Source organism: Melanostigma gelatinosum (assembly GCF_949748355.1).
Source record: "Melanostigma gelatinosum genome assembly, chromosome: 7".
Classification (NCBI taxonomy): domain Eukaryota; kingdom Metazoa; phylum Chordata; class Actinopteri; order Perciformes; family Zoarcidae; genus Melanostigma; species Melanostigma gelatinosum.
Genome location: NC_136640.1, coordinates 21,977,793 through 22,001,792, shown reverse-complemented (window position 1 = coordinate 22,001,792; position 24,000 = coordinate 21,977,793). Strand labels below are relative to the sequence as shown.

The 24,000-nt window shown below is 44.2% G+C and overlaps 1 protein-coding gene across 3 annotated transcripts in view; it reads right to left on the bottom strand.

Annotated features, from left to right (window-relative positions):
• Window positions 1-24,000, bottom strand: part of nova2 (NOVA alternative splicing regulator 2) — a gene marked incomplete at both ends in the record, with an annotated part of 65,128 nt that overhangs the window by 30,875 nt on the left and 10,253 nt on the right. For 2 of the 3 annotated variants that reach the window (XM_079272624.1, XM_079272626.1), the window contains one exon: window positions 19,773-19,916. In XM_079272624.1, coding sequence (XP_079128750.1) covers window positions 19,773-19,916 — 144 coding nt within the window. Of the gene's footprint in view, window positions 1-19,772; window positions 19,959-24,000 lie in introns of all 3 variants that reach the window. The other variant, XM_079272625.1, reaches the window with a different exon arrangement.

The window sequence follows — 24,000 nt, the reverse complement described above, 5'->3', positions numbered from 1 at the left end:
GACACTGCTGTCAGCCTCTCTCTCTCTCTCTCTCTCTCTCTCTCTCTCTCTCTCTCTCTCACTCACTCACACACACACACACACACACACGTTTCTTTCCCTCATCATGTCTCTGCTCCTCAGAGAAAATGTCCTCTCTCTCTCTCTCTCTCTCTCTCTCTCTCTCTCTCTCTCTCTCTCTCTCTCTCTCTCAGTTGGAAGATCATTTACAGATTAAAATTTTTGTCCCGTAAACATTTCTGAGGCAGAGATCCTCTCATTGGTTGGAGTCAGACCCCAGTGGGCAGAGCCAAAGAGTGTGTGTCGCAACTGTGTTTAAATAGCTTTACAAATGAGCAAATTGAGTTTGACTCGGAGCGAGTAGCGCACTCTCAAAAAGACAAGAGACTTTCATGAGACAGAGATGTCGAAATGAAGCAGCAGGCCAGAGACTTTCGTCCCGAATATGAGCCGAGCTCCATCAGAGCCAGGGCCAATCAGGGCCAATCATGGGTTGCATTAAATTCAAGAACGCTTGCAAAAAAGGATGGATTGGACGTTTTAATACTACTTCCTGTTTGGTCGATACCTTGAAGGTATCGTCGATGCTTTAAAAGGGATAAAGATACCGAGTTTTAGGAACCATCCATATCTTAAAAACCCCATAAGTCCTGAAAGTAGAAACAGCCCCGTGATGTCACATGTGTAATCTAAACGTCAATGGCAAAGAGTCAACTGTTCAAAATGTAACACAATGTCAATAAAGTTATGTTTAGTCAAACAAAACGAAACAGCAGCACGCCTTCATGCAGTGTAGTAAATACACGTTTCACATTTGTTTACATGGAAAACAAAGAACGAAATACTGTCACATCTCTCTCTCTCTCTCTCTCTCTCTCTCTCTCTCTCTCCATGTGTTGTTTTTTCTTCCTTGCTCCATTCCCATTACTTCATCTCATTTCCCTCCATTCCATCTCTCTCTCTCAGCTGAACACACCCTTTTCCTTCTGACTCATGCTACTCGGAATCACATGCACACACAAACTGACGCGCACACACACAGACACACTCACAGATACTATGCAGCTGAGCACCAGAGCTGTTATATACGACAATACTCGTCTTGACTCTATCCGCAGAGCTGCAGCCCTTTGAACTCGACCCTCCGTGCCATCCGCTCTCCCCTTAACCCGGCTGACACCCACACCGTGACATTACATGTGCCACGCGGGAGACTCTACCGCTGGTAATGTCAGTGCCCTGCTCTGCTCATTGACTTTTACTGGACCCCATAATAATGAGGAGAAACGTCCCCCCCCCTAAAGGAAGCAACAGATGAGAGCCTCTAATTACCAAACTCAACATCCGCGTGATGACTAAAGGCCCGTTCCCAACGTTTCGCCAGCATGCATTTGCTGCATATTGACATAACTGAAGAGAATTGGACTTGTGTGTGTGTGTTCATATATTCATCACAATTGAAAACGCAGGCCTGTTTTACTCCTACTTTACAAACACTACAGATGTAAACAAACCTCAAAAAGTGCCAGAAGACATTCATAACTTATTCAAACTAATTCAATCTGCCCCCAAAACTGTCAAAGTTGTGTCATGTTTTTTTTGTATCTTTCTCAGACAGAGAAAGAGAGAAGAAGTACAATGAAGTGAACGCAGTATCTCATCCCCCACACGCCTGTTTGTGATTGGTTGCAGCACCATATGATGTCATGACAGGGAACCAGAGAGGGGCTGCTTAACAGCTCATGACACGTGGCTCAGGGTTTGACCCCTCTGGATACACTAACACACGCAGACACACACACACGCACACACACTCACACAACATTTACTCAACAAAGCTCGTCAACCATGGAGACCAGCATGCCTGGTCTTTTACGTCATCATCATACACAATCTGGTCCACATTTGTTTCAGCTGGGACTGCAACGTGTGTGTGTGAGCGTGTGTGTGTGTGTGTCTCTGGGTATGTTTTTGTGCGCCTGAGATTATGTGTGTGTGTGTGTGTGTGTGTGCTGGGACTTGGCTCTATCAGTGGGGACACGTAGCCTGTGAGAGTGAAAACTGTGCAGAGCCTCACACACCAAAACATCCTCAACTATGCTTGAACTCGTTGCCTCATGCGCTGCTGGTGAAACCGCCTGAGAGTTTACACTCCAACGCACACTTCTCTTCAAGCGTGACATAAATCCACATCGGAGGGGGAAAAAAAAGCAAATATAACTCTCCGGCAGAGGTTGAGGACTCGTGCTGTAACTGCAAACCCAAATGTTACGCTGTGAGAGAATTGATTAACACAAGAGCAGACGTCAGTGGAGAGGAATCTGAGCCAAAGTGTGGACCGTCAGCGAGTCTGTTGGCCGAGGAAAAGATGTTTCTTGACTTTTATACGATCTCACGTCACCAGCGATAGTTTGGACTGGCGGGCAGCCAAGTTCGGTTCAAAAGCATCTGTTCATTTTAGGTTTTATTTTCTCTCTAAAATAGAGAATAACAAGAAGTGTAATCTGCTGTGAGATGTGTCGGCTCAAAAAGTCATATAGAGGTGTGAAGGCAACACTGGTTGGTGTGGTGGAAATCCATTTTGGGGCATCGCTGTATTCATATTTTTTCATATTTGATCCCATATCATTTCATCATAATATTATTTTACACATTTGTGTTAAATTGATCGAGATTGAATATTCAGAGCAAGCTGTGATTGAAAACGTGCACAGAGATTTGTTTTGTGCCACACAAAACCTCAGTTTGATTACTATAGTTTGACATCTCCCACCTTATGATTATATGTTATCTATATAGATAGATCGACAGATAGATGACACAACATCATCCTATAAATTCCACTGAATGTCAATAAATATCCACATTGAATTATTGCCAAGTCCATGAAAGAGCAAAACCTACATATTTATCCTGCTTAAAGCTTCTCTGTACGATATTCAGAACATCCATTTAGCAGCAAACAACTATTTACTATGACAGATATAGCAGAGTAATGTCTGCCTCTGTCAGCACTGTTAGCACCGTTAGCTACCGTTAGCTGCTATGTTGACAGCTGTGCGGAGGCGATCCCTCAATCATCAAGATTTGCTGTGAATTCCGTAGAGATCACCTTTAAACTCAGCCTTCTCAGGTTCCGTTAAACGGACAAACTGTAACACAAAACCTCCAGAGAAACACTGCCGGGTCACTCCGTGCACCCTCTAGACAGCTGAACATAAAAAGAAAAATGAAATATACAGACTGTAAACCACTAAAAAGCAACAGCAGTAGAGGCTATTATATATAGTGCTGCCGGTCGGTCATCAGATCCGTGTTTAAGGTTGAAAGTGCTGGATCGGGACGAGGTGGGAAGAGACAGGAGGTCAGACTCCCAACGTGTGTGTGTGTGTGTGTGTGCAGATTTAATAGAACTTGATGGACATGTCTGTAATTAGAGGTTTATGATAAGTAACTGATGGAGACAGAAGCAGGAGATGCTCTCCCCTGCTCTCCCCCACTCTCTCTCTCTCTCTCTCTCTCTCAATTAGTGTTGTGTGTAAGTAGGTGGAAGAAAGTGGCAATTAACAATCAGCTAAAACACAAATTATCTCTCTCTCTCTCTCCCTCTGTCTATCAACCCCGCTCTCTACAAAGTATCAGCTCGGCCACATGTGCACATCTGCATGGATGTGCACGTGTGCGCCATGATCTTGTCTACATGCGTGAGCGCACATGTGAACGTGAGCGTGGAGGGCGGGGTCCCGACGGGAAGCGTGACCTCATCTTTCGTAACTACAACCATACGGAACACGATTGTATGATTCACAGCACGAAACAACAGACTGCTGCACAGTTTGTAGCCTAATTATTAGTTTGTAGCCGAATTATTTCTCTGTTTTCTTTTGTTGTGATCATTAAGAAACGGGAGCTGTATTGGCAGCGCTGTTCATTTGTGGACATCCGTGCAGATAAAGACTTTGATTTGAAGAAAAGATTGAAACAGAAAAAAGAATGAAGGCCAGCGTGAAAGAAAGACTTTAAGAATAAAGGCAGAAACTGGAAACAAACAAAACAAACGGTGGAAAAAAAAACAAAAGAAAGAGACCGTCAGATGGTAGACGGTGAAAAATATCAACCTGTCTTCACTGCTGGGTCAGAGGTCATGAACCCTATCAGCCAATCAGCACCTTTCTCTGAGGGACACCACCAACACTGAATCCTGTCTGACTGACCCCTGAGCATAAACACGCACGCCATCACATCTGTACAATACATGTAACTATATGCACTCTGGTAACTGACACACACACACACACACACACACGCACACGCACACACACACACACACACAGTAATCAGGCTCAGGGCTTCATAATTAAAGTGAGAGTCCAGCCGGTGTGTCAGAGAGACGATACGACAGCTGACGGCTTTGTGGGACCTCAGGGTGGGGAGGGGTGGGGGGGGGGGTTTAATCATGGGGATGAAGGCGATGACGGTGGTGCATATGTGGGTGTACATATGTGCTGGAGGGGTGGGGAGCAGGGGGCCTACATGGGGGCGTGGGTGTTGGAAGAAGCAGGGGAGGGAGGGGGAATTGGGGGAGCTTTCACCGGGGGGATTAAAAATAATGGAAGTGGGGTGGGATGGGGGATTCGGGGTGGCAGCTGTGGAACCAGCTCTTTTGTGAGTGAGGGGTGTGTTTGTGTACATGTGTGTGTGTGTGTGTGTGTGTGTGTGTGTGTGTGTGTGTGTGTGTGTGTGTGTGTGTGTGTGTGTGTGTGTGTGTGTGTGAGCGACAGAGGGGTTAAGGGGTCCCAGAGGGCTACCTTTGTCCCCTTGCCAGAGATTGGGGGTCTGTAAAGACGAGGAGAAAAAAAAGAAATGCAATTTCACAACTGGTTCGCTCTCTCTGTCTCTCTTCAATCTCTCTCTCCCTCCCTCTCTCTCTCTCTCATCAATGAGGCTCTTTGTGTGCCGCACTCACCTTCTTGCTCCTTAAAGGGAATGCCACTCCTACACAAAGCAGGACTCGATCGTGAAGGAACCTGCTCCTTTAAGAGCACACACACAAATACACACACATACACATGTGTGTCAGCGCGCGTGTGTGTGTGAGAGGTACTCAGAGACATTAGCAGATTTAGACCTTTTAGATCTGACCCCTTTGTGCAACTAGAGGGTTGTTGCCATGACGACAACCAATGCTAAGTGTCATTGTTGTGAAGGGGCCAATCACCACGGAGCACATATGTCGCTGTCTGTGTGTGTCTGTGTGTGTGTAGGAGTGTTTGATCAGCACTGCATTTAAATTCACTTCCAGTGTTAAACTAACGGATTATTTTAACGTTGCGTCATTAACACAAAGAATTCAAACTCTTTTCTCTGATTCTCCGCGAATTACTTTTATTATGAAATAGTTCATTTTTAAATCATTTCTCAAGAAGCCCGTGGAGAAGCTCTTCCAAATAAGCTTCATTAACCCTCTGCATACACAGCTTTGGGATGTTATTAAAAGCTGCATTGCAAATTAGAGCCTCGACTTCCTACGAGCGCTGCTTATTTCAGCCCTCGAGGACGGACAGGGGATCTGGACGCCGACCAAGACGGGAAGAAAGACATCTCTCAGTCTCCGTCGCTCTCTTACACCTGCTAGGAGGAGGGCGGTGGAGGGGGGAGAGTCTGCAAGGAGGAGGAGGAGGGGGGGGAGTGCTCCTCTTCTCGGAAAGCTGTCACTTTGATTCTCATCACCAAGGCAACGGGTGTGCAGTCCCACAATCCTCTGCTTTGTCCGATGGGGGTGGGGGTGAGTGTGCAGTGGCTGCCGTGCTGTGCCTCTACAAACACTGCATTACACACACACACACACACACTCGTCATAGCGGGTCGGGAAAAGCGAAATTAATCTCCATGGTGACAGAGAGACAAATCTCGCTATGTCTGTCTATTTATGGGTAAAAAGGGAGAGAGAGAGCGAGAGAGAGAGAGAGAGAGAGAGCAATACTGTGCAGCCAAACTAGCTGAAATTGTGTTTGTGTGTTTGTGTGCGTGCCATCTCTGTACATGATAAGATGTTAAGATGTTTTTTGAAGACGGCCGAGCCATGTTTGCTTTGCCGAGCTCCTCATAGAGAGAAGCTTTGTCATGAGAACTGACAGATACGAGTAGCTGGGTGACATCAGATAGAGAGGGAGAGAGAGGGAGACAGAGAGAGAGACAGAGAGAGAGAGAGACATCAGTAAGAGTCTTCTGACTGAGACTCAGCCCTCAAAGCCTTGTTTTTCAAAGTCTGGCCAGCGAAGCCAGCAGTGGGGTTGTGGAGGATTTTGGAAGAGGTCGTCAAGGGGTCACGATGAAAACAATATCAAATCTCCCAAATCTCCTTGATTGAAAGTGTCTTTATCCATCTTCAAGGTCTAAAACAGTCAAATCTAAATGATGTCGTTTTAGATTTAATGATAGTGAAGATGGACACGGGGAAGCATGTGTATGTGTTTCACAATCTGGACACAATTCTAATTGTAGGGCCCACCAAGATAGATTATTTCAGTTGCAGAGTCATTTTACCGACCTAATCAAGGACTCAACACATGTCTTCTATCACTATTTTAAACTGCCGTCAGGTATGCAAAAGACATAGAAGGAAGTTGGTTTTATTCCAGAAGCCATTAGACTGCAGCTGCCGAACAGCAGGGGTGTAAATGTACCTGATAGTTTGATAAAGGCACTTGAAATATGTTCAGCCTTCGTCTATTTAATATGGTTGACACTTTTCCTACATGATCCTATTTTGTGTTTTTTAAGGTTGTCTTTTATTTGTGCAAATCGATTCCTTTGCACGTGTTTGCGTTTGCAGACTCGTTTGCTTTTATTCAACCCTTGAGGAATTGAAACGTACAGAGATGAGAGGAAGGAAAGGAGTGAAGCCGGAGGAGAGACGACAGACCCGGCAGCCTTTATCTCGCAAAGTTTGTAGATCAGGGAGACATCACACGCTCCACGTGGGTCAGCTCACAGCCCTAACTAACTAACTACTAACTAACTAACTAACTACTAACTAACTAACTAACAAACTAACTACTAACTAACTACTAACTGCAGCTATGTCTGTATGATTGTTGCATTGACTGTTTAAGGTGCAAGACTGTAAAACAAAACACAATCTCCGCACGAGGCAAATACTCGTCACAAGCAACAGCTGCAGCTCCAGTTTTCTGTGACACACTTTTAACACACAGATTGCAGAGAGCATATGTACACTCTCTCTCTCTCTCTCTCTCTCTCTCTCTCTCTCTCTCTCTCTCTCTCTCTCTCTCTCTCTCTCTCTCTCTCTCTCCTCTGAGGCAGATGGAGCCCCCCCCCCCACGAGCATGACCGGGGTCAAAGAGCCTATTGTCGCACAGAGCGCCTCGCCTCCACCTATTGTCTGCGACAGTTGGAAACCCTCAGAGCTCATACAAACCTGCACATTCAACTGCTCCTCCTCCTGCTGCTGCTGCCCTCTCCTTTCTCCTCTTTTATTCCACTCTCCCTTTCACCCGCTCGCTTTCCCAATCACCCCCCGCCCACCCCCCGCCCCTCACCTTCCTCCTCCTCCTCCCCCTCCCCTCCTCTCTGTGTGCTGACTGGGCTCTTCAATCTGTCACACTTGCACAGCTGGACCGGTGCAGACACACGCAGGAACAAAAGCATCGGCTGCATTATCAGCAGCGCTTTGGTTGTGTTGACTGAACCTCTTCGTTTTCTTCTAACATTTGTTTTTTATTCATATTTGCGCGGCGTGCATTGGACCTATAGTCCTTATTGGTGTTGCATTCATTCAGTCAGATGAATCATTAATGACCTTTGTGGGAAAACTGGCTTGTTACAGGACTTAAAAAGAACTGTGACAGAAATAAGAATGGATTCAAGAAAAGGCGGGAAACATCACAAACCACGGGTACATTGACAAAAGTGAAAATGTACAGTGTGTGCAGAAAAACTGATTAGAGGCCAATCAGTGCATGTGCCATTTTTCCTTTGTTTGTAACATCCAGGTCATTGTGTCTGGTGACCTCTGACCTGCACAGTGTGGAAAAAATGATCTGCTGCATCAAATAAATACAAATAAATGATGAACTGAAATCAGATTGTCTTTACTCTAATTATTGTCAAACCCATCAGTATGTAATATCAGTGATAAAGTATTGTCTAAATCATCTGATAATCGAAATATTGAAACTGTGCTCGTGGAAAGAAACGGTGCAGATTAGCTGTCAGGAAATGACTTTTCCACATTTGAACCTGGACGTGGAGCGAGTGAAATGGCAGCCGAACGCATTGTGACAGCTTCAAACAGGAGTCCGGCAGCCCGTGAGCGGTGAGTCCTGACGAGTCCGGGGCCCTCGGTGGGCGCTGCTGCAGTCAAGAGCGGCGGGAATATGGCCGGCCCTTCACAATGACCATGCAGTTTGAGCGGCTGCAGGGCGCCATGATGCCCGTGAGTGGCAGGTGGAATCTCTTTATGACTCGCTCTCACTTGCTGCCTGGGGAAGGGTTTTCTTTCCTACTCCTCCCGCTTATATATGAGCAAAAATCACAGGAACACAGGAAAATCAATGTCGGGCAGCGAAGGACGAGCTTTGTTCGTCTCACGAGGGCAAGATAAGAAGCAATTCCATTCTCTTTTGTTCAGGTGCGTTCTGTCTTCACGAAAACTGACGACTTCCTGTTCGTCTGTGGGCTGAGCCCTGCGGACACCACCGGTCCGTCTGTGTGTCTAATATCAACGGTTAAGGCTTATGGATGTGAATCCAAGCGAATCCCATTCATCACAGCAGCTCTCAGCTGGCGGAGCTGGCACAATGATGGATGGAGTTAGAAGAAGAAGAAGAAATACTGTAGATGCAATCGATTTGCAGGATCTGAAATAGTGATAAATAGTATATAATATAATAATACAAATGTTCAGACTACAATCTGGCAATGATTGGAAGTGCTTCTGTTTGGGGGATAACAAAGAATTCAGCGCTGTTGAAAGACAATTTATCACAATTTGATTTTCCAAAAGAAACTTTTTGATTTTGTTTCAAATATTTGAAGTTAAAAGCTGATTTTGTAACACATGTTCGCATGCCAACGATCTTCTTTCCATTCTTTCGTCGGAGGCGCCTTGTCGATCAGAGAATATTTGTACAACCAAGGTTGACGACTCAGTTCTCCTTTTGTTTATTCCACATAAACTGGAACAATAAAAACGAAACAAAAATACACAGAATTTGTTTCTAGCCAGACGATTTTTGTCCCTTATGAGAAGATAAAAAAGATTTCATGTCTGAGTTGATCAATGCAGTGTTACCAGTGTTAGAAGACCAGCGTGAGATGGAAACAACACAAATAAAATTCAGGTTGTCTCATGTCCAGAATCATCTCAGGGAAGACACACACTCAGACCTGCAGTGGGGATCAATAGTGTGTGTGTGTGTGTGTGTGGGGGAGTGGCAGCGAAAGTCTTTGAGAGGTTTTATGACATGTCGTATTTCACTGACAGACTGCATTATCCTACCACTTCCCAAGGACACACACACACACACACACACACACACACACACTCACACACACACACGCACACACAGACACTCTCGTGCAGCATTGATCTGCGGTCAGGCCGGCCGTATTCCTGCTGTTCTATTTACGGTTGGCCTCGCTGGGACCCTCAACACTCCCTTATTAAAAGTCTGAGCATGAGGCAGCAAATGGCGAGAGAGTTAGTGCACTGAGGTGAAAAACACCATCGATCACCAACTTCTTTCGTTTCTGTCGTCGTTGCTGCTGTTTCGAATCCTTTCGTTTTTTGTTGCCTAAACCTAACCAAGTATTTCACGATATTTTCCTGAATCTCATCAAGTAGTTTTGTTGCCGAAGTCTTTTCCTGTGAGAAGCTCATTCTGCATGAGTTTGTGTAGAAGGACATCGGTAACCCTGTCGAGGTTCAGGGTTCAGCTCCCACCGGAGCCCCCAGAGAACACAGAAACACACTCAGAGAGGCACTTTAGCGGGAAGCGACGACAGAGCTTATTCGCTCCAAACTGTGTGACTATTTGAGGGAAGGGTTGAAGGTTGTCATTCGCTATTTCTAAAAAGGTATAGCACATCATCTAATGTGGGCTATTAAAAGTGAGCGCTCTAAAGTCTTGTTGACCTGCAGCAAACAAAGACATCTCCGATCTGATTGCCGTAGCTTTTCCCAACCAGAATCTATTCTATTTCATTCATTTGCATCCTTGTGTTTCGTGTCATTCATTCAGTTTCCTGTTTTGAGCTGAAACCCTCACCTTGTCTCCCGTTTCTCTCGTTTCTCGTTATCAAATGAAATATCATATCGCAAAACTAAATTCAACAATACAGCTTGTTCATTACACCCGATAACATCAGCGACCGACTGCTTACTTCCCTTTTAAAATGTCTCAAGCTGCTTTATATTTTTATAAAAGCTGCAGTCAAATGTCTCTCGCTGTGGATCAACAGTTCTGCTCTCTGTGAGGGTGATGGAAGTGATGTAGCTGCAGTCTCACTCTCTCTGAGTGCTGCGATATGACGCTCCGTCCGTCAGCCACTGGTGCTGAGGCATTACTCAGCCCGTCTGCCTGCTGGCTGCCGTCCCACACAAAATAAATGTAAAAAGAAAATGTCATCACCTTTTATTTTGCTCATTTCTTCTACATTCTACGCATTTATGTAGCTTTAAGATAACTCCCTTTGGCCTTTAAAATAAAAAGTTGTCTCTTAGTAAAAAAATAAAAAATACCCCCCATCTGATTCATTCAGTCGTTTATTAGAGATCTGAAGCAATCACTTGAGTAATGGATTTGTCGATTGAACATTTCTGTAACCATGAAGTAAACATGTCAAACGTTGTCTCTCTGCAGCTTCTCACATGTGGGGATTTGCTGTTTGATCATTGGAAACCTCCCAAAAACTCATGATTAATCGGTTAATAAAATTTTTTTTAAAAACAATCAAGATGTTGTAATTGTATTGCGTTGTTAACAAAGTAATGACACATGCACTGTGAAGGGTTCACGCTTTTGGCTGCGCTCCGATCAGCCCTGACGCTCGCGCTCAGACAGAATGCAGACACTTCAGCTGGTGTCAATTTGCCAGAATGATTTGACAAATTCAGGACGGGAACCATCGCAGAAATCTAATTTAGTGGGAATCAGCTCGTCATAACTGATAAACAGCAGACATTTGTAATGACTACGTCGTTTAATGAAGAGAGGAAATGGCTAACAAACAGGAAATTCATTATAGTTGCATTTGTAATGTGCGCTCGAGTGAGAGTGTGTTTGTGTGTGTGTGTGTGATATATGTAATATTCCAGATTTCAGTCTGAGAGCTTAGAGCTGCATAAGAAGCTTAGAGCGCTGAAATCGGTCACGTTGATAAAGGCTGGGGGAGGCTGCGTGTGTGTTTGTGTGTGTGTGTGTGTGTGAGTGTGTGTGTGTGTGAGTGTGTGTGTGTGTGTGTGAGTGTGAGTGTAAGGCAGGTGTGTGTTAGTATGTTCGGTCATGTTGCCTTTTGCGACAGATGTGAGCTGGTTGTGTGTGTGTGTGTGTGTGTGTGTGTGTGTGTGTGTGTGTGTGTGTGTGTGTGTGTGTGTGTGAGTGAGTGAGTGAGTGAGTGTGTGTGGGTGTGAGTGTGTGTGTGTGTGCGCAGATGGGAATTTAAATGCTGAAAACTGCAATCATGATGTGGGATTAAAGACAAAGCTCTGAAATGGTGTCACGGCGTGACAGAGGACAGCAGAGGAGACGGAGAGACATCAGAAAATGAGCAAAAAGTGCAAAAGAGGTTGGATTGAGGGAGAGAGTGCTCTGGGTAGCGTTTGAGATGAACAACAAAAGTTTGTGGACAATTATAATACAGGTTTAATATATGAATGTCCATATACTTTTGGCCTCTACCGTGTGACTGACTGCACAACTTAAGAGTGTCTCTTCTGTGACTCAGTGTTTTCTCAGCTGCTAATGAGGAACTAAATCGTCTTCGTCTTCTCTGCAGTCGTGTGAAGTCAAATCGCAACATGTGGTCCTCGTCCTCCAGGAAGTCTGAGTCCCAGTGAAATGACAGAAAAAAAACATCCCCTCAGGTTTAATCCTGTTCCCCTCTGTCTGTTAATTGTTCATTTCTCTTTTGTTATTTGCCAAAAAGATGTAAAAAAACAACAAACAACTGTATTTTTACATCTTTTCTTTTCTTTAAAACAGTTTCAAATATTTCAATCTTCCTGCACTCGTTATCAGTTAATCTGATAAAAAATATCAGATTAAATGAGACTTTGTGCGACTAGCTAGCCGCACCACTCAATTAGATTAAAAAAGCGGACATGTTTGGATATAAGTGGGCCAAAAAATTTTTTTTTCTTCTTCAAAACAATGTGGCTGAGAGGTTATTAAATCAAGGGGAACTTGACTTTCAACCGGCTCTGTGTCGCTGCTGTGGCGCCGTTCTTATGCAAGTACTGCTCGCCCTGTGGTTGAATATCCACAAAGTTCCCCTTTAAGTCCTCCTCCTGATCTAACAAAAAGTTAGAAAAATTCTTCTTGTGACTGTACACTGCTAAAATAGTTACAATAACAAAAAAACGTCAGAGTACAGAAGCTAAAGACGCTCTCGCTTCCATTTTCCTGGGACTTTAACAATCAGACTCAGGTTCGATCGGGATCATTGAAGTTGGCTGTATGCGCTGGTGAAGTCAGCGCTACAGGAATGTGTACCGCTCTGAGGCTACACGGACACAAATAGATACTGATATTAATGTCCACACACACATGGAAAAGGAAACGTTTCTCTGAAGTGTTTGGACGTTGTGTCTCTTTGATCTTTTTGTTGCATTTCTGTATTTGGAATATTTAACCGAAGTTCATGAAGACTTCAGAAGGATTTAACAACCGACACTTTGGATGTTTGGGAACGTTTTCATCCCTGTGAGGTCAGATGATTATTATGGTTTATTTTAGCTTAGCAAGAACTACACTTATAAGGCTTATTAGTTTCTAAGTAAAAGCAACAACAAATTCTATTTTTTTTGTATTTAAAAAAAGTACAAATTTTACCTGAATGTTGGGATTTTTTAAATATTTTTTGTCTTAATTATGTAATATAAAAAATAAATACTGATGAATTGAAATGTCGCTTTTAAACAGGTAGTTGGGCTGTTCGGTGAAGAGGAATCCGATCTGCGTACATGATGCCACCTGAGTGGCATCATGTACGCAAACAGATGAACTCGGACTGAGCAGCAGAGGCTTCGATTGAAGAATCCTCAAAAGATGTTTTGGACTCAACATCAACCGCAAAAACATTCCCGTTCCAGTGTAACCTGTCTACAGTACTGCAGCATGTGAACCTGTCTACAGTACTGCAGCATGTGAACCTGTCTACAGTACTGCAGCATGTGAACCTGTCTACAGTACTGCAGCATGTGCCTCCTTCTCTGCTCTAAAACATCTGCAACGCTTTCAAAACAACTCTCAACACTCTCAGCGCCTGTCTGCCGTCACACTCAGTGAGACACTGGAGCTGAACAACTGCAACAGGACAGGAGGAGGAAACGTTGACGGCATCAATACTAATTCATTTCCAGCTTTAAGTTTGTCTTCATGGCTTTGCCACCGTGGACGACCGGAGGTCAATATCTCGGCGGCGAGGAGTGAAAGCGGGTCGATTCTAATTACAAAACAGGTGTCGTGAATGAATATTTTATGTGGAACGACAGCGGCTGTGTTGGTTCTCCTCACGAACCGATGAACCACCAGATGCAGCCGTCACAGTTTCATCTTCACTGGCTACTTGCTGAGCAAATGCACGCATGAAAGGAAGAAGAACTATAGCAGTGAATGTTTAAGATTCTTCTGCAGGCGTTTTATTCTTCATCAGCTCTGGAATTAACGCACAAACACGAGACTGATATCCACCTTATTGTCTCACTGTCGGATGTGTTGAATAATTCCTTTTGTCTTCGGAAATGTTTTGCGGAGGCATTATTCTCACACACACACACACACACACACACACACACACACACACTTGCTTTTTATGCCCTAATCCCAAGATGGATGAAAACATTTTTTTTGTTTGTTTGTTCTTTGTCCTTTTGTATCCATGTCAGCACAGAGAGGGAGGGAGGGAGGGAGAGAGAGAGAGAGAGAGAGAGAGAGAGCGAGAGAGAGAGAGAGAGAGAGAGAGAGAGAGAGAGAGAGAGAGAGAGAGAGAGCGAGAGAGAGAGAGAGCGAGAGAGAGAGAGACAGAGAAAGAGGGGGAGAGACAGAGAGGAGCTATATTTGGAAGCGGCACCGCCTTGTACTGTATGGGTATGTAATAAATCTGTTGTGCCATAATAGTGAATGGTGGGTCGCACAGCGCTGCATGTGTGTGTGTGTGTGTGTGTGTGAGAGGATGAATGGTGGCCTGTCTCGTCCCCCCAGTACCGCTGCTCCTTGCTACTGTAATTGGTCGTCGGCTTAAGTGCTGCTGCTGCACTATTCTCCAGATAGATGGGATGGGGGAAGAGACGGAGGGAAGGAGGGGGTTGAGAGGAAGCAGAGGGAGGGAGGGAGGGGGGGGGGGGTGACGGAATAATGCGACGGGGGGAGAGGGAGGCAGACGTGACTGATGGGTGAGATGGAGCCGGATCGAAGGACGTGTGAATTGAAAGGGACGTGAGAGGACAGAGGAGACGGAGGACAAGAGGGATGGGGGGAGGACAGTAGATAGTGTGAGGAATGCAGGCTGAGAGGGGAGGACAGGGTGAGACAGGTTCATGCGAGTTTCACTCATTTTCTCCCAAAGTTTTCCATTTTCATTCTCTCATTTGTAGCATCTGTTCAGTCTCAAAATATGAATGAATCAAATTAAAATGTAAGAATCTAGATCTTTCCCATGTGCTTATGCTCATTGAATCCCCCTGTATGTGGTTTTACCTCACAGCTGTTTACATTACCTCGCTTTTCATTCTGTCCACTGTTCGTTGGGTTTCCTGTTTGTATCCTCATGTTGTTGTTGTTGTTTTTGTCTCCTAGAAGTGTCCTCTCTCGTCGCTAAAGTAAAATTCCCCTCTGGGGACAATTATGGAGTTATGAAAAGTAATGATATATATTTCAGATTTTAACTGTAAAAATCCAAATGAGGGGACTTTTGTTTTTATCTTAACTTTATCTTTCAACGTATCTAATCTGCAGGATCCAGCTCAAAACGTTGCCAAACGCTGTCAGAGTTTTGTGATAAAGAGTCTGTGCATAAGAGCCAGAGGTGCTTTATTTCAATTTAAAATGATGATCTCACTTTTTTCAGCTTGATGCAACTTTTGATCCAGGGGACTTTTGGCAAAAAATGATCAGCATCACCGTAACTGGGTTATTACTGTTATTCCTTTAAAGTCTGCAGACGGGCAAACCTTATACCAGATTGCATCAACTAAACCTTACAAATGGTTTTATTGTGAAAGGGGAAACAAGTTAAAAGTGCTCAAATTTAGGCCAAATGACAAACTCGCAACGACAAGATCAATCTTTTTCTCAAGTCATCTATTTCCAGAGAGGTTAAGATGAAATTCCCCAAAACTTCAATGACCTCTGCCAGGTTTTCCGCGACAGCTGGGATGGCAGTGTGTGTGTGTGTGTGTGTGTGTGTGTGTAGGGGAGTAGAGGGGGGAGGACTATGAGGGGAGGCGGAAAGGAGGGCGACTAATGTCTTCCGAGGAGCGAGAGGAGAGGAATGAGACACTTTGGCCAAGACACAGCAGTAACTCTCTACTCTCGTTAGACTGGCCCTGTTATTCCCAACACACACACACACACACACACACACACACACACACACGGGCCCTTGCAGCAGGTGGGCCTTTTGATTTGTCACCCAGGAAGAACCATGTCTCATTTGCATACAGATGCCCCCTTCAGGAAGGGTGCACACACACACACACACACACACACACACACACACACACACACACACACACACACACACACACACACACACAGCTTCTTCAGTCCTCCCCTCTAGACCGAGGCCCATACAACCCTCTCTTTCTTTTTTCTTTCTTTCTTTCACTTGTCTCCCTTCCTCCCCTTCTGTCTCTGTCCCTTTAATATTTTATTTGTAGATTTACATGCACTTCCTCAGTGGAAGTGTGCAAATTTATCAATGGATTAATACGCTCATACAAATGCACATTTGTTTCACTTTTTTTTTAAATGTCTTTCAGTGAATTTGTCATTTTGTCCTTTTAGTGTGTGTGTGTGTGTGTGTGTGTGTGTGTGTGTGTGTGTGTGTGTGTGTGTGTGTGTGTGTGTGTGTGTGTGTGTGTGCATCTTGGAGGCTCTTGCACCTTGCATCTGTTCTAGCTGGCAGAGCTTCCAGGAGTCTTGTGTGCCGGTGTCAAACAACGGCGGCTTGTTTTGCCGACCCCAACACTGAACTGATGCACACATTCAAACACGGCAAGACAACAAGAGTGAGAGCTGAATTACAAACCGAACCCATTACTTGGAGATCAAGGTTAAAGTAGAAGGGAAAGAAAGAGTGTGCATGCAGCCGGGGCTGAACAAAGGGGACGGCAAGATGTGAAATGAAGCTTTACGGGAAAAATATTCACAGCGCTTTATTTATTTTTTTCCAGAATGCAGCATACTGGAATCCATGTTTCAGTCCTCCCAAAGCTTGGAATGTTTAATTTGATTTAAAGTATAAAGAAATGCAGCAGAAGTGAATCTTTGTCTCTATTTCCTTTGCTGTTAAAGCAAAAATAAAGAAAGGAAAAGCAAAAAGTGGCATTTTAATCCGTGGAAGTCTAAAGCAAATTTGGAATTACTTTTCGAACTTAATCTCTCGAGACTCCCGGCCAACATTACATTACGTCACACAAACACATTTTTGGGCCGGTAACAAAAATAACCCTTAAACATGGAAAATAGCTAATTGTAAAAAAACACTTTTTTGTGTCCTCCTGCCTCATTAAAATATTTATTCAGCAGCTCTGGTTTCACACAGAAACCAACACAACAGCTCAGAGACGTATTTAAGTCTCGACATTAGAGCCGGAGGAACCTCGTTCTGTGATCGGCTCGAGGGCGGCGATTGCATCAGAGACTCCGCAGGCGCTACGGCAACACTGGGAGGTCTTGAAAATATTCCATCAGAGAGAAAGGTATGCATCGTAGTGGTGGATTTGGGTCGTATAAATACGTGTCACCGCACTGAATCACTCCGCCACCTGCGACTGAGTACACACAGCTGAACTGGACGCACATGAAGGCCCTAAAACATCTCCAGCACGATTGTTTTTCTACGTGGCTTGAGGTCGTGCAAGCTGGAGGCAGGGAAGGAGTCAAACCGCGGCGAGACACAAGCGTGTATGTTATATTACACAATTCATCCGACCTGCAAAACCTTCACTCTCAACAGTGACTTTACGAATTCCCCTCCTGGCAAACGCAAGCATGAATGTTTAAAAAAAATTAAATGAATGATGGTTGCGTTTCGGCAACTCTCAGCGCTTGGTGGAGGTGAGGAAAAGGTTGTGGTCTTGGGGAAGAACTGAAAAAGTCAACGCTCACTTGAAGCGTAAGGTTGATTGCAAAAATATATATTGATCCAGGGAAAATAAATAAGGTTCCTTTAAAACATATTTAGCATAGTATATAAATGTATTTTGCTCTGACGTGTTTGGTTGGAAACAACATGCATTTCGTCTCCTCAACAGCTCAGAGACAAAAACCCAAACCTCCTGACTCCCAGCAAGACAGTTCGAGCAGGATGACACACACACACACACACACACACACACACACACACACACATATCTCAGCCCCAGTCACATGTCAAACCAGGGCATGATTAAGACTTTAAACAAATACAATTTCACCTCTGATCCTGTAATCCTGATCTGTTGTACTGTGTGTGTGTGTGTGTGTGTGTGTGTGTGTGTGTGTGTGTGTGTGTGTGTGTGTGTGTGTGTGTGTGTGTGTGAGAGAGTGTGTTGGGGGTGCATGGTGAGCCCAGTCAAGGCCCCTCTGTCCCTGAGGACTTACAACCTCTGTTAACACAAACTTAGGGCCACACACACACACACACACACACACACACACACACACACACACACACACACACACACACACACACACACACACACACACACACACACACATCCGTGTACTTCTATCTTTGTGAGAACACTCATTGACATAAAGCATTACCTAGTCCAGGGGTGGACAAACTATGGCCCTCGGGCCTGCTGATTATTTGTAAATGACCCGTGGAGATTTATTTTTTTTAAATGAACAAGAATATGGCCTGAGCATATTTATAATACATTGCACTGTATGTACACTGCACATCATAGTTTAAACACTAGGTGTCGACTACATTTAGTTGAGTTATCGTCGTCTCAACCTCTTGACACAGAAACCAATATTTTACCATTTCTGCTTGTTCTGTTTGTTACATCTTAATATTAGACTTATAGATTTACATCTTACGTATACGAATAATGATTATCAATAATCATAATAATTAAGTGGGCGCTTAGACCATGAACAGAAACCAATATTTGTCCATTTCTACCTGTTTAAACTTTACTTTTTACAGATTTACACATATCATATTTTAAGTGGGTGAGTTTGAAATTTGTTACATTCAGTAAGATGTGGGCACGCCAGTAAACGACTGTAATGTCAAACATTAACCTGTTTCCTGTTGTTATGATAGGAAAGTCATTTTCTATGACACGTGGTTTTCTGATGTAGAAACACAGATTTTCGTGCAGTGTAACTTGGTGAAAAAACGACACATTTACTGTTGTTTGGCCTGTGATTCATGACATTGTTCTCCAAATAAAAAGGTTTGGTCCCCACTGCCCATGCCCCTTACCCTTACAATAACCCTAAACTGAACCTAACTCTAACCCAAACGTTAAAACCAAGTCGAATCCCTAAAAGGTCTTTGAAATAGTGAGGACCGGCCAAAATGGCCTCACTTTCCAAAAGTCCTCACAAAGATAGATGTACAAGTACACACTCACACACGGGGACAACGTAGCCTTTATGAATCCATGAATTTATCTCATGCCGTTGAAATGAGGCTCCCGTTGTCGGCGCAGAACAACAAGCAGGAGGTCTACAGTTCTGATGTGAAGGAAACTCACTGAGATCTCACTCAGCAGAAAGAACTCCTGTTACCGTTATGTGTGTGTGTGTGTGTGCGTGTGTTTGTATATCAGCGCATGTGTGTTTTAACATTATGAAAGACTGATCCATCCATCCATTCATTTTCCTGTTCATCGCTGTTCATGGTCTATTTTCATTGTTTCTCATTCATCCACCGATGACCCCGTCCATCCATCCTGTCACCATTCAAATATATTGTTCTGCTGATGAAGCAAAACTCCTTCTGATTACACTTTAACACTGTTAACAAAAAAGTTTTGTATTTCATGCGGCGGTACTTTGATATTTGATGGCAAATTTTGTTATTTTGGCCAAATACAAAATGTTCACCATGTTTAGGAAAAATAGGCAGATAAAAAGTGTTATTGCATTCAAATGATTCCTTTTATTGTACCTTTGTGTTTTGTGATTGTCTGTTTTAGTCGTATAAATTCCGTTTTATGTGTTAGAATGAAGTGAGTGAGTGAATTAACAGTGTCAAAGTATCTACGGATGAAGTTTCACTCTTTTTTCACCAGCCCTTCATCTCTCCATCCATCCATCCATCCATGATGCGGAGCAGCAGCAGCGGTGGTTCAGGGGTCTTACCTGGGTAGAAGTCTTTGGATTTGGACAGTTTGATGGTGGCTCCGGTCTCTTTCTGCAGCTGGACGATGGTCTGACCTCCCTTGCCGATAATGGAGCCCGCCGCATAGCTGGGAATCAAAACCTTCAGGAAGTACTCGCCTTCCTCTGCAGCAGAAAACAGGAAACAGGAAGTCAGAGGGAGAGCCACTGCAGTTCATGTTGGTTTTAACTTCAAATAAAGCTGAAAAAGAAGCATAATACTAAACGCTACAGTGTGCATCATTAGTTTGTTTGAACCTTTGCCCTCATGCCTGCCGTTTCTTGAGTTTAAGACAATTTTGGTCAACGACAAAACAGATGCCGCAGCAGAATCATTTTTCTCCCTCTCAACCGACCATCCGAAGCTCCGCCAAGCTGCCTAAATCCGTCCAATCACATCGGACGATGACTGATATCCATGACAACTAATTACTCCCACAATCTGATAATTAACGGTATCTCTTCCCTTTTCTTTCCTCGCCGCTCATCCATTTGTGCGAGCCTCTAAACGCTCTCTCCAGATCGGTGTGATCTAATTTCGGCGTCTCGGGGCCGTGAGGAATCTGGTCCTCGTCAACCGCCTCGGCGTGAGGGAGAGGGGGTGGCTGGTGAAAAAACGCTGCCCGTTGCTTTTTTTATCAAAGCTAATCAGATTTGACCGACGCTTGCGTATGCGACGCCTCGCTAAGGCGCATAAAAGCACATGCCCGCCACGACACACAAACACACACACACACACATTTATTAACACGTGCAGAAAAGCCCACACAAAGAAAACACGAAGCAGACGAGCACAGAGTCAGACGTCTGTACCCATTTCTTCCTCGTAGGTCACTTTCACAGCTGATCCATCTGACTTATTAAAAACAAACGAGGAGGTGTGACATCAAGGCAGTTTTGGCGGGACGTCATCCCGCACAACCCTGTCTTCTACAAAGTTACTTTCCCATGCAATTAAACTGCATTATTACATTTCTTCAGTGCTTTCAGCAGCACAACGAAATTCCATTCATCTGCATTTTGCAATTAAGTATCATAATTAAATTTCAATATCTCAAATCCACGACAAATGAGTCAACGTTGACTTTGGTTTTCAGTGTTTGTTTGACTTGTCCTCCTCCTCACACGGACTTCCATTGACTATGATTGGAAACATATTTGTGTCTGAAAAGTAAAACAATACAGATTAATCTTGATGTCAGTTGGAGGTAAAGCTAAAAAAAAACCTTCAGTGGCTCTCTGTTGTATTTGCATGTGAATTGAGAGTTTTGGTCTGGTTCACAGACTCAACCTCACAGACTCAACCACACAGACTCAAACCTCACAGACTCAACCTCACAGACTCAACCACACAGACTCAAACCTCACAGACTCAACCTCACAGACTCAACCACACAGACTCAACCTCACAGACTCAACCTCACAGACTCAACCTCACAGACTCAACCTCACAGACTCAAACCTCACAGACTCAACCTCACAGATTCAACCTCACAGACTCAACCTCACAGACTCAAACCTCACAGACTCAACCTCACAGACTCAACCTCACAGACTCAAACCTCACAGACTCAACCTCACAGATTCAACCTCACAGACTCAACCTCACAGACTCAAACCTCACAGACTCAACCTCACAGACTCAACCTCACAGACTCAAACCTCACAGACTCAAACCTCACAGATTCAACCTCACAGATTCAACCTCACAGATTCAACCTCACAGACTCAACCTCACAGACTCAACCTCACAGACTCAACCACACAGACTCAAACCTCACAGACTCAACCTCACAGACTCAACCACACAGACTCAAACCTCACAGACTCAACCTCACAGACTCAACCACACAGACTCAACCTCACAGACTCAACCTCACAGACTCAACCTCACAGACTCAACCTCACAGACTCAAACCTCACAGACTCAACCTCACAGATTCAACCTCACAGATTCAACCTCACAGACTCAACCTCACAGACTCAAACCTCACAGACTCAACCTCACAGACTCAACCTCACAGACTCAAACCTCACAGACTCAACCTCACAGATTCAACCTCACAGACTCAACCTCACAGACTCAAACCTCACAGACTCAACCTCACAGACTCAACCTCACAGACTCAAACCTCACAGACTCAAACCTCACAGATTCAACCTCACAGATTCAACCTCACAGATTCAACCTCACAGACTCAACCTCACAGACTCAAACCTCACAGACTCACAGACTCAACCTCACAGACTCAACCTCACAGATTCAACCTCACAGACTCAACCTCACAGACTCAACCTCACAGACTCAACCTCACAGACTCAACCTCACAGATTCAACCTCACAGACTCAAACCTCAGACTCAAACCTCACAGACTCAACCTCACAGATTCAACCTCACAGACTCAACCTCACAGACTCAAACCTCACAGACTCAAACCTCACAGACTCAACCTCACAGACTCAAACCTCACAGACTCAACCTCACAGACTCAAACCTCACAGACTCAACCTCACAGACTCAACCTCACAGACTCAAACCTCACAGACTCAAACCTCACAGATTCAACCTCACAGATTCAACCTCACAGATTCAACCTCACAGACTCAACCTCACAGACTCAACCTCACAGACTCAACCTCACAGACTCAACCTCACAGACTCAAACCTCACAGACTCAACCTCACAGACTCAAACCTCACAGACTCACAGACTCAACCTCACAGACTCAACCTCACAGATTCAACCTCACAGACTCAACCTCACAGACTCAACCTCACAGACTCAACCTCACAGACTCAACCTCACAGATTCAACCTCACAGACTCAAACCTCAGACTCAAACCTCACAGACTCAACCTCACAGATTCAACCTCACAGACTCAACCTCACAGATTCAACCTCACAGACTCAACCTCACAGCCCACAGCCGCTGTCTTCCTCCCTCTGTCTCTCTCAGGGAGAGCCACTGACCCGCCCGTCGATGCAGAATCACACACAATAACAGATGTGGAAGCGTCATGTCAGATGTTCCTCAGCAGAGATTTAAGTGTGTGTGTGTGTGTAAGAATAAATCCCTCCCATTCTGCAACAGACGTGCCTTTGTTACCATGGCGATGATGTCAACATGCTGCAGGTCAACTAAAGAATAGCACCGCCTCGCACTCGGTTCCTCATTCCTTCCTCTTTGAAGGGCTGTTTCAGCTAAATGCCTGTTTAACAAGAGTTTGCTTTTAAAACGGACGAACTGAAGTCAGTCGCTGAAAAATCTGATGTAAAAAAAGAAAATGTTTATTTTGTTGCATCTTTGAAGCCAATCATAGACAATATGAATTTGTTTCATGAATGTATCACTGTAGCTTTTTTATTTTACAAGAAATGCCACCTATGCCACTAAAAAATAATAAGAATGATCTCACGCCTTTATGGAGCAATAATAAAGTAAAAGTAGATTATATTGTTTTTCTTAATTCTATAAAGATTAGATTGTGACTCTAATAACGGCTCTATGCATAGTGTTATGTCTCCTTAAACTCATTCACTATATCCCAGCAGCGTCCTTCATATTTCATAATCCAGGACACAGAACCTCAGGAGGCAGATTAAAATAGGATTATTATTACAGGGGCACACTCTCGCTCACAAGAGCCAGGCACCTTGTATCACTGCCACCGAACTGTAAAAAATACGGCAACATATTACAATATCCTGCTTTAATTTTCAGAGTGGCAAGAATTCACGACCATGAAATGACTTTTAATAGTCGTAAACTCCCTTTTAATCCCTTTAACACTCACATCGCGGCAAGACAAGAGTGGAACAGAGGTGTTTGTGACGCCGCGCTATAAATACATTTAATTAGTAAAAGACACCACGCGTTTGCTATTCTGGCTGAACAGGCCTCGGGTTGATGCGCACAATCATTTGGTAAAAAGAGACGCTTGGAGTTTGAATCGTGATGGAAAAGATTCCCTACTTGTTTAATGAACATGTGTGGGTTAATAACACTCTGAGTCGATAATATGACATTGAACGTCTGACTTTTTCAGGCACTTTTGGCATTTCATAAAACTCCACGCTTTGCAGGTTTAATCGTGTTTTGTATGTTACAGCGTCTGACTCACAAGTCACTTTACACGCTGGTAATTACTGCAAGTCGATGTTACATGAATACGGCACAATTAGGAATAGCTAGACATGTAACCCTGTTC